This window comes from Lepus europaeus, chromosome 2 (genome assembly GCF_033115175.1).
Source record: "Lepus europaeus isolate LE1 chromosome 2, mLepTim1.pri, whole genome shotgun sequence".
NCBI lineage: Eukaryota > Metazoa > Chordata > Mammalia > Lagomorpha > Leporidae > Lepus > Lepus europaeus.
The window spans coordinates 138,593,119-138,604,143 of record NC_084828.1 but is presented as its reverse complement, the minus strand read 5'-3'; the positions used below and the strand labels follow the sequence as shown (position 1 = coordinate 138,604,143).

Sequence of the window (11,025 nt, the reverse complement as noted above, 5' to 3'; positions counted from 1 at the left end):
CCAGAATCCCTGAAAGAGTCCCTTATTTCCTTTCCTTAGTACAGAGTCACCCTGGGAAGAGGCCATGGGTCTCTTGAGGGAAGACCAGGAGAAGGTCACAGTGGAAGAGTGTGCCCATAGAGCCGGACCCTTCCTCAAGCGGCTCTGGCTTCCTCTGCGCTCAAGGGCTTCCGTAGCTGAAGAGTAAGCCAAATCTGGGCATTGATTGAGGAACTGTAACTTCGTTTTTATGATTCAAGTTAGACTTGTTAGACTTTTATTTACTTGATTTAGAACTCTTCTGCTTATACAAATGAAGAAGCACTAGGCTTCCCATCTATTTTAATTCTAGGAATGCCATCATATGCTAGACAATGACATTGGACTCTGCAAGTCATACTATTTTTGCAAATGCTTCAGTCATTTTTAAAAAAAGATTTAACTTATTATTTATTTGAGAGGTAGAGCTACAGACAGTGAGAGGGAGAGACAGAGAGAGAGGTCTTCCATCTGCTGATTCACTTCCCAAATGGCTGCAACAACCAAAGTTGTGCTGATCCAAAGCCAGGAGCTTCTTCTGGGCCTCCCACACAAGCGCAGGGGCCCAAGGACTAGGGCCATCTTCTACTGCTTTCCCAGGCCATAGCAGAGAGCTGGATCGGAATAGGAGCAGCCAGGACTCAAACTGGCGCCTGTAGGGATGCCAGCACTGCAGGCAGTGGCTTCATCTGCTACACCACAACGCTGGCCCCAAAGTCATACTATTCAGACTGATACCTTGACACTGCTGCCTGTCGTGGCGACTGCATCTGTTCTATCCTTGGTGACTGAGAGCCAGCCCTGCATCCACTTACCTCCATTGCATTTAGGTGTCTGTTGTTAAGTGACAACAGTTCCTGCATAGCTCCTGGCCTGCAGAGAACAGTGATTAGAGAGCTATTCAAGGACACTGGAGCTCCTTTCACAAACTTATTTTTCACAGTCATGAAAGATGTGTCTTCTGGATATTTCCAGGGTGAGTGAGCAGATCTTAAAAGACAAATCAACCCTAACATTCTCATCTCCCTATGTGTTTGAATTTCTTCCTCTACAATATATCAAGGCAGGTGTGGCACTTCAAGTTCCTTTGCTGTTAGTCAGATTTATGTCTGTATAAATTGGAGAGATCATACAGTTCTTTAGGAGTATAGCTTACTTCCCTGTGGATCACACGTATACCCACATCTTGCAAGGCAGCAGCAGGCCATAGCATTACATGTTTAAAATATATATTATTTATTTGATATATATATATTGTTTATTATAAAGACTTATTTACTATTTGAAAGCCAGTCACAGAGAGAAAGGGAGAGAGAGTGAGATCTTCCATCCACTGGTTCACTCCCCAGTTGGCTGCAACAGCTGGGGCTGGCCCAAGATGAAGCCAGAAGCCAGGAGCTTCATCTGTGTCTCCTACGTGGGTGCAGGGGCCCATGTGCTTGGGTTCCCTTCTGCTGCTTTTCCAGGCCATTAGCAGGAAGCTGGATTAGAAGTGGAGCAGCCAGTCTTGAACCAGCGCCCGTAAGGGATGTTTGCGTCACAGGTAGCGGCAGTTTTACCCACTACACTACAATGCTGGTCCTGAGAAAGATATTTTTCATCCATTGGGCCAGACCAAAGCCAGGAGCCAGAACTTAGTGCAAGTCTCCCACATGGGTAGCAGGAACCCAAATTCTTTAATATTACCTGCTGCCATCCTTGGTGTGCAATGGCAGGACGTGGAGTCGGGACTTGAACCCAGGAACTCCAGCACGGGGTGTGTATATCCTAAGAGGCACCTTGACCACCACACCAACGCCTGCCCCACATTACATGTTTTTAGGACAACGCAATGTCAGCTTCTTCAGGTGGGTGGAAGGGCTACTTCTACAGTAAAGAAGACTCAGTGAAATTTAGGGACTTGATGTCCTCAGCTTCACCAAGGTCTTTTCATATATCCCCACGCCAGTTTGCACGATCCTATTCCTTCCCGATCAATGCCCTCTGTTTAACAGAAATCACTTAGTGAGGTTGGGAATTCAATTTACATCGTAACCCAGGCACTCACAGATGGCCTCTAGGTTTGGTTTTCAGAAGTCTCAGCTCTGTAGCCGAAGGAAGTTGGGATTGATTTAAGTGCCGACGCTGAAGTATTTAGATCATTTATGTGGTGTTTGGGCTGGGAATTTGAAGCCGTCAGTTCATCCTTTTCTTTCTGCACTTCCTTCAGCACGGTTAGAAGCAACCATCAAATCTCATTATACTCCTGTAGTTTGATGCAGGGGTGGGAATCTTGTTGGTGCCAAGGGCCATTTGAATATCCATAATATCATTTATGGGCCATACAAAGTTATCAGCTTAAAAATTAGCCCGCTATGGATTTATCGAAGTTCGAGTCCTGCCTGCAGTTACCTTGGCAGAGCCAGACCTAGTGATTTTGATTGTGCAGGCCTTTTAGGGCCCATGTGCCAGGCATCCCCCACTTCAGGAAGGTGGCAAACGCCTTGCCTTTGATAGATATTTGCTTAGCAGCAACCAAGAGCATCATTTTGCATGCCTGTATTGCCACATCATGCTATAGATGGCCAGTGTGGACTTGTTATCCCTGGAAATGGAGTCATTCATGCATTTAAATCTTATCAGATTAGAGAACCAATTCCATAAAACTCACCACCAATTCAGGAAACTCACTCTTAAGATTCTATCATCTAGAACCACTATCAATGCCGAAATCTTTATTCGTCATGGTTCCGTCAAAAAAACAGAACCAGTAGAACACACACACACACACACCATTGCACACCCTCATATGTCTGTACCTACATCTATATCCATATCTACATCTACACTTACATCTGAATCTGTATATTATTATTTTTTGGACAGGCAGAGTTAGACAGTGAGAGAGACAGAGAGAAAGGTCTTCCTTCTATTGGTTCACCCCCCCCAAATGGCCGCCACGGCTGGTGCTGCACCAATCCAAAGCCAGGAGCCACGTGCTTCCTCCTGGTCTCCCACGCGGGTGCAGGGCCCAAGCACTTGGGCCATCCTCCACTGCCTTCCCGGGCCACAGCAGAGCGCTGGACTGGAAGAGGAGCAACCAGGACAGAATCTGGCACCCCAGCTAGGACTAGAACCCAACCGGGACTAGAACTAGTCAAGTGAGCCGCGGCGCCGGCTGTCTCTGTATATTATTTAAAAGAATTGGCTTCCACAACTGTGGAGCTTGGCTACAAATGTGCACAACCTGTAGAGCAGGCCATCAGCGTGGACAGGCTGGCTGGGCGTGAGTGGAAGCTGCAGTCCTCAGGTAGAATTTCATGTTTTTCAGAAAATCTCAGTTCTATTCTTTTTTAATAAAGATTTTATTTATTTATTTGAGAGGTAGAATAATAGATAGTGAGAGGGAGAGACAAAGAGAAAGGTCTTCCATCCGCTGGTTTACTCCCCAAATGGTCACAATGACCGGAGCTGGGCCAATCTGAAGCCAGGAGCCAGGAGCTTTTTCCGGGTCTCTCATGTGAGTGCAGTGGCCCAAGCACTTGGGTCATCTTCTACTGCTTTCCCAGGCCATAGCAGAGAGCTGGATCAGAAGAGGAGCAGCCAGGACATAATCCAGTGCCCCCATGGGATGCTGGCGCTCCTTGTGCAGGCTTAGCTTACTGCACCACAGTGCAGGTCCCTTGGTTCTATTCTTAAGATCTTTTAACTGATTGTAGGCCCACCTGGATTATTTAGCATAATACCTTTTATTTAAAACCAAGTAATGCTAAATATTAATCCCAAATACAACACCTACATTAGTGTTTGATTAGTTGGAGACCATACTCTAGTTGAGTTGACAAGTGAAACTATTTCAGCGAGGGAGAAGTAGGGCAGGTGTGTAAGACCACAGCACAGTAACAGCGGAAGTCAGCGTGCCTCTGTATCTAATTCTCCGTTCCTTGTCAAGGCCCAGTCTTGGTTAGCAGTAAGGGATTCTCCAGGGTGTGCTCCACAATGCACACTTTGTCTCGCCACTGAATTCAGTGCTTCTCAGTTCTTTGTTTCTTCTCCTTCCTTTCTTCTTCTTGTCAGTGGCTCTCCCCAGGGCATGAATCAGAATCAGCCATGGTACCTTTTGAAGGAACATATGTGTGTCTTCTCAGAGACTCTGACATAGTCCTCTTGCAGGAAGGGCATAATAGGATCTTTGCAGAGTTAGAGAAAGATGAAGAGGATCGCATAGCCCTGGAAAAAGCTGTGGTGAACCTGTGCTGCACATCCCATCCCCTCAAATCTGCATCTCCAGCCTACACCTTCTACTTAAACTCCAGTTCCACTGAAGCAGCTGGACATCCCTAAGCCTATTGGACCTGCAGGCGCAACATCTTCCGAGCTGAGTTTGTTGATTTTTCCCCAAACCTATGTTTTCTCCCATTTCTCTCTCAGTGAATGAAACCATTAACTAGTCATCACCTTGCAGTAATCTGGGCTCGTTCAACTTCCTATGGTCCACATCCAGCCTGCTGTCAACTTTGTGGATGTTTGCCCTGAAACTTATCTAGGACTGTCCTCTTCCCCATGCGCTCTGATAGCACCTTAGCTGTGTTTCCCATCATCCTTCTCCGGGGTTGCTGAAGTCACACCTCACCGGGATTATTGCACGCCTCCAGGATTACTTACAGTCCCCTCGGTCTGTGTAATTATCTTCCCTGTTCAAAATATTTCAATAGCTCCCCATTCTCACGGGATCATGGCCCAAGCTTCTTAATTTGATCTACAGTTTCAGCATGTCCTCTATTCTCCTATGTCCTAGCTTCAAACCCCAAAACAACCTGTACAGTAGCCATGTAGAATAACCACATTCCCCTTACATGCTAGGCTCCTTCAGATCCCTCCGTCCCCTTTCATGGGAAGGCCTTTACCACATACTATTGATCGAACCTCACTTTGGTGAAGCCCTCCCATCTTTCAAGACTTCACTCAAATGTCACTTCTTCTTTGAAGTTTTTCTTGATCTGCCTTATCCCTCCTCATCTAAAAGCCAACCTGATACAGACTATGACCGTTAGGGCTCCTCCTTACCTTAGGATCTGATAATGATAGCTTTATTACTTTACCCACTTTCATATTTCATACCTTTACATTTATTTTAATATACAGAAAATACATGAATATAGGATATGTGTAAAAATAAAAAAATACAGATAAACAAATAAAAACACCCTCTCAATCAGTGCTCCTAATCCTACCATTCCTTTGACCACCAGTCAGCTATCATTCCACAATAACTTTTCACTAATGATCTATCTTGGAAATAGTTCTATGTGACTGCACACATTTAGACCCATATCTATCCAAGGTACAGCTGCAGAGCATTGCCTAGCAGGTGTGCTGCCTTTTAGTTGACATCTCTATTGCTGAGTGTTTTCTTCTCCCCCTGCACTATTTAGCGATAAGTAGTGTTACAATGAATACCATCGTGTACATTGCCTTATGCAAAAAAAGATTATGGTGAAAAATAACAGCTTCTCCATTTTGAAACTTCATCTCCTATTGTGTCTTAGTACTTGGTATGAGCTATTTCCTAGGACTCTTATTATTTTCTTTGACTTTGATTGAATAATACCTATGTAGTGTACAACACTCAAAAGAACAATGTGGAAAGGTAAGCCTCTCCCGGGTTCTTAGGAGCAACCCTACTTCCAGAGTCTTCTTTAGTCTGCCAGGATGGTTGCACGTCCTCTTTTCTGTCCTGCATCTTGCTGTTTTTATTTAACGATCTGAGGGTACTTCAAAAAGTTTGTGGAAAAATGGAATTAAACGATGATTATTTTGGTGGAAAAACATTGAAATCCTTGTAGGTGCTTTCTCAATAGACTTTTCCACAAACTTTTTGAAGCTCCCTCCCAAATCAGTACATATGAGACTCTAGAAAGATGGCTGTGCTGTCATTTATTTAATCAGCATGCCAGTTGAGTTGTTTCAATAAATACTGTTCAGATGTATGATTTCTCACGTATCTAGAATAAAAGTTCTGCACGTTAAGCTGGGGGTTTAAAGAGCCCTTATATTTTTCAATTTTGATTTATTAGGTTAAAGTGCCCTCTAGGAAATTCTGGAGACTTCACAAATGAAGACACTGATGTCACTTGTCACTAGGCTTCAGAGTAGCTTGGACAAGTTCAAGTACCGGGGGGGGGGGGGATATCACAAATGAATCTACCAGGGTCCTCAATAGTGAGTGGAACTCTGTGTGTGTGTGTGTGTGTCAGTCTGCATGTGTGCACATGTACTTGTGAATGTCTCTGTGATGTACAAATGATAAGAGGTTCAAGGGAGACCTGTCAGTTAATTAATTAGAGTCCTGTTTAAAGCTCTAATCACGGGTGGAAGTGTTAGTAGTTTGAATGAAGCTCCTTTGCTTGTATTATTCATTTGAAACTGGCAGTAAATAATAGTTTGAGTTTCACAGTCCTGATGCTGCTAATCAAAGCACAGAGCATTTCTTAAGATCATAAATTATTATCCCTCACAACAGGGGCATAAAGAGAATTTGATTGTATGAGCTACTGACTGGGACACTAGCCTCTGCTCGGGTCTTGGACTGACTATAAGGGAAAAGGCTGCTAATACATCCCAGACTGGAGTACGGTCTTGAAGATTGCCTGTGGGGTGGGGAAGGGGGTGAGTGGGCAGAATTTCTTCTGACTCATGATTATCGGACCTACCTAGAATCAGCCTGGATATGTGGCCCAGCCCTGACTATGCAGTAACCAGTTCTCCTTGTTGGCAACCATTCACGATGTTCAGCTGGAAAGAGATGTTGTTTCTGAACAGGATGAGGGCTCTGTCCTCAGCAGGTTGGTGCTGGGGTTAGCTCTCGACTCTTAACCCCTTACCCCTTATCCCACACCCATCCGGTATGCAGTATTTCTCTCCCTTCTCTTCACTTGTGCCCTCACCAGTGTCTGCCTTTCCTGGGGTAGGGGGATCTCCCCTTCGGTGTCTTTCTCTACACAAAGGCAAAGAAAACACGAAGTTCTCATCTCTGCCTTTCACAGGACAGGGGCAGACATAAGAGGAATCCTTACTTTTTTCTGTTCTTTCCTTTACCCCCTACTATCTCCTCCTTCTATTTTTGTGGCTCTCCACGAATTCCGGTCTCCTCCAGTGGGGAAGGAGGAGGCTGCGCCGCTCTGCTTGACTCAGGATTCCTGTCTCTGGAAGATCCTCTCCACTCCAACACCACTCGTTTCCTTCAAAGGCTTGTCATGCAAGTCTCTGTGTCTGCTACCAGGCCACAGGACACTTGCATCTCCTTTACATTAACTTCACATATAAGTGCTTAGAATTTCCAATTAACCTGAACGGAGAAGATGCCCGTAAATAAAGCATTTGCCAATGCAACCATACTTTATAATAAAATTTTATTAGGATTAAGTCAAGTTAGAAAAACTTCATGCTTCACCACTTGCCATATTTACCTGAAATGACAAGGTTATATTTCCTGGGTATAAAACAATTTGTGCCCCAGATTCTACTGTTTGGAAAACAAGAAAACTGACATAGATAGCAGTGTGCCTGACACCACCAGGGTTAATATTTAAGGCCTAACAAGTGATCAGCAAAGCATATGTTATTTACTATTAAGCCCTGGCCTGAGGAAGACATTGGTCCCCACCTCCCTCGAAAGCTCAGGACAGCCTGGGCACCTGCATTGTTGAGTCTCACTTTAATATCTGCATTTCAAAAGAAGCTAGACTTGAGGTATCTTTATGGCTTGAAAGGCACAGGTCATGCAGCTGAATTAGAAGCTATTGTGTTGGTCCCTGGAATGTGGGCCATGAGCCACGCCTTGTAAAGGGAAGTCCAGAACCCCTAATGCTGGTCCTCCTTGGGCTCTATGCATTGTCAGCTCTTTTCCCTGCTTGTCTACCCTGGTGCCATGATCAACTGTGAATGCAGGAATATTCTCCTGCCTGCTGGGGAGCAACATGTGTGTGGATTCTATGACCCAGTGTACACAGGGGACCCTGCACAGCTAAGAAGTGACTCACATGCAAGCAAGGACATGTTGGCCATTCCTCCGGTGCAACATGGTTTGGGGAAAAGAGACCAGCTGTCCCTGGAAGGGGCCTTCCCTGGTCAGACAGCGGCACTGCAGGAAGCTCAAGGCACACTGGGCTGTTAGCAACCCGTTTGGCCATAGGGAAAAAGCAGTGTGAACAGGAGGCCAGCAAGACCAGGAGCTTCCCCAGCTCAGGCGAGGAACACTGATCTCCGCTTTGCATGGAGCCCTGGGGTCATTTCGAGCAATTGGGAGCCAAGTCGCAGAAATATAAAACTTCTCACTTGCTAACTAATTGGACATTCCCTTAGCTGAGGAGCCACATTTTTACTCTTAGAACCTCTTCTTATGTTTGAACTCTGCTTGATGAATGGAGTAGAATCCTGAATCCAAGTGAGCTGCCTACAGGGTAGAAGCCCCTGTGGCCTACCACATGTGGTTCATCCTTACTGCAGCCCGACCCCTCCCCCACCCCATATCCCACCCATTACAGTAATACAAATGGCTGCTGTCAAACAATTAAATTCAGTTGCGTACTATAGAGGGATGACAATACATTCTCATTTCCACAGACACGAGAGGATACATTTGACAAGGGTTCAAGTCTCTCCAATTGATGTTCTTAACACATTTTTCAGCGTCTCCCTTGCACTGTGTTGTCAGCTTGGCTTTCATTCCTCAGTGGGCTTTGCATTGCTTGTGATGACATCTGCGCGCTCCATGCCAATTAATTCATCTGGGATTGACCCAGAGTCTGTTCAAGCTTGAGTTCATAGCTTCCTAGGCCAAGGTCTCCCTCATAAATGTTCTCCTTGCTTGGAGTCTGGGGTGAAGCTTTCTGGTCCAGACCCAGCCTGGCAGGGGGGCTGCATGGCGAGGAGCCTTGCTCCTGGTAATTCATGGCGAGCTCATCCTGGTTGACAATGCATTCCACGTCATCCTCTTTCAGTTGTTCCTGGTTTAGAAAGAGAGAGAGGTCACTTCAAGCTGAAGGTAAAAACAATACCAGTCTCACAATGCATGAAAAGAGGATGTTTCTTTCCGTTCCTTAACCACCCCGTCTTGCCTTGGCTGGTTTCCGCCATGGGTGTGGTAAAGCGTTTGCCTGAGTCAGCTTTGAAGACCTGACACCATACTCAGCCACAGGAGTCTCTGGGCCCATGATAGGAGTCCTTAGGGAGCACATGCTCCTTGTGTTGAGGGAGTGCAAAGGAAATTCAATGGATACGTGCTTCCCCCACTGGTGCCACTAGGCTTGAGAGGAGTTTGGGGTTAGCCTCATCCTGTGACCTCAGAGTAGGGCAGGATTCTCATGTTGATCCTCCACATCACAAAATTCTATTTTATTTTACCTTAATAGTATGTCCTCGCAGCATGTGTCTTGGGATGAAAGTCACAAGGCTAGAAAGGGTTAGAAGTCATCAGGGTGGAAAACGCCAGAAACTACCTGGATCTGGCCACTGGAAACACTCCTGTTACAGAGGTTCCCTCGAGGGAAAGGATGAAGATCTCAACTCCTCTTCCACTTGGGAAGGCCACATTCAATTACTGCTAGCTGGGCCCTGGGAAGGTGACCTTAGGGCTAGCTTCCCAACTTTGGCCTGTACCAAGATCAAGTGGAGAGCTTGTTAAAAGGCAGACTACTGAGCCCTAGCTCAGCCTGGTGTCTGAGGTGTGCACATCTAACAAGTTCCCATGTGAAGCTGCGGCTGCTGGCCCGGAGGCCACATTGGGAGCACTCACTTCAGGTGCTGTGCCCGGGTACATCTGAGACGCTGTCTTCCCTGGGCGTGCCAGGGGCGGCCAGCTGGACGAGCTCTCCCGGTGCTCCCAGCTCTGCGACTCTGCTCTTCTCCAATCCCCTGACACGCCGACTCACTGCTAACGCTTCTAATTGCTTCTCAGCAATTTTTATTCCACTCCCTTGAGCTACAAAGTGCAGCCCTAATCGTCAAAACCTCAACACGCAGCAGTTTGTAAGGACACATGGCTTTTTTTTTTTTACATCTTCTAAGCTTATTTTATGGTTAAAAGTATTGGTAACAATAAAAATTGCGTTTTAAAAACAAGAAGAAGCCAACATCAGCAACAACGGCTAAGAGAAGAGCAACGCTTCTTGGGGCAGTGAATTTTTTTTTTAATTTATTTATTTGACAGGTAGAGTTAGACAGTGAGAGAGAGAGACAGAGAGAAAGGTCTTCCTTCCATTGGTTCACCCCCTAAATGGCTGCCACAGCCGGTGCTGTGCTGATCCGAAGCCAGGAGCCAGGCGCTTCCTCCTGGTCTCCCATGTGGGGAGACCCACTGCCCTCCTGGGCCACAGCAGAAAGCCAGACTGGAAGAGGGGCAGCTGGGACTAGAACCCGATGCCCATATGGGATGCTGGCGCCAGAGGCGGAGGGTTAACCAAGTGAGCCACGGCGCCGGTTGGGACAGTGAATTTTAAGAACACTTCCTCCTCTAGCTGGGGTGTAAGCCCTGAGGATCTTGGGCGCCTCTTGAGATATTTACTTACCCCATAGGCCTGAGGACTGGTGAGCAGCCTGGAAATTGGGCCGCACCACTCAGGTAGCGTTGTGGTCAGCGGAGGGCCCGCGTGGGTTAAAATTGGTTTCAGATATCTAGGAGGCCTGTTAAGGAACACTTGTCAAAAGGGAGTTAGGATTGAGTTTCTCACACAGCACAAACCTTTGCATGCTGCGAAAGAGACAGCTATGTTCCCCTTGCAATCTCCTACTCCCTCATTTAGGAAGCAATTTGGCCTGCAAAAATTGCTGTTTATAATCTTTGCTCCACACACTCTCCAGCCCTCCTGATAGCCTTTAATCATGAAGAAATGAAGAGCAGACCACGTGGTGGATAAAAAAGACAAAAATGTTTTTCTTCCCATCCCCTCCTCCACTCAATGTCTCATTTACTTAGAGGACACATTCTTAAGAATTACCTAAAACAATTGCATAAAAGATGATGTTTTC

General features: G+C 46.1%; 1 protein-coding gene across 1 annotated transcript in view; it reads right to left on the bottom strand.

Annotated features, from left to right (window-relative positions):
• Positions 1-8,537: 8,537 nt before the first annotated feature.
• SLC9A9 (solute carrier family 9 member A9) overlaps positions 8,538-11,025 on the bottom strand; it is a 625,461-nt gene continuing 622,973 nt past the window's right edge. Inside the window, exons 15-16 of the mRNA XM_062213558.1 lie at positions 10,566-10,671; positions 8,538-9,005 (exon numbers count right to left, since the gene is read on the bottom strand). Of these exons, the coding sequence (XP_062069542.1) occupies positions 8,778-9,005; positions 10,566-10,671 (334 nt within the window). The 3' untranslated portion in view covers positions 8,538-8,777. The remainder of the gene's footprint in view (positions 9,006-10,565; positions 10,672-11,025) is intronic.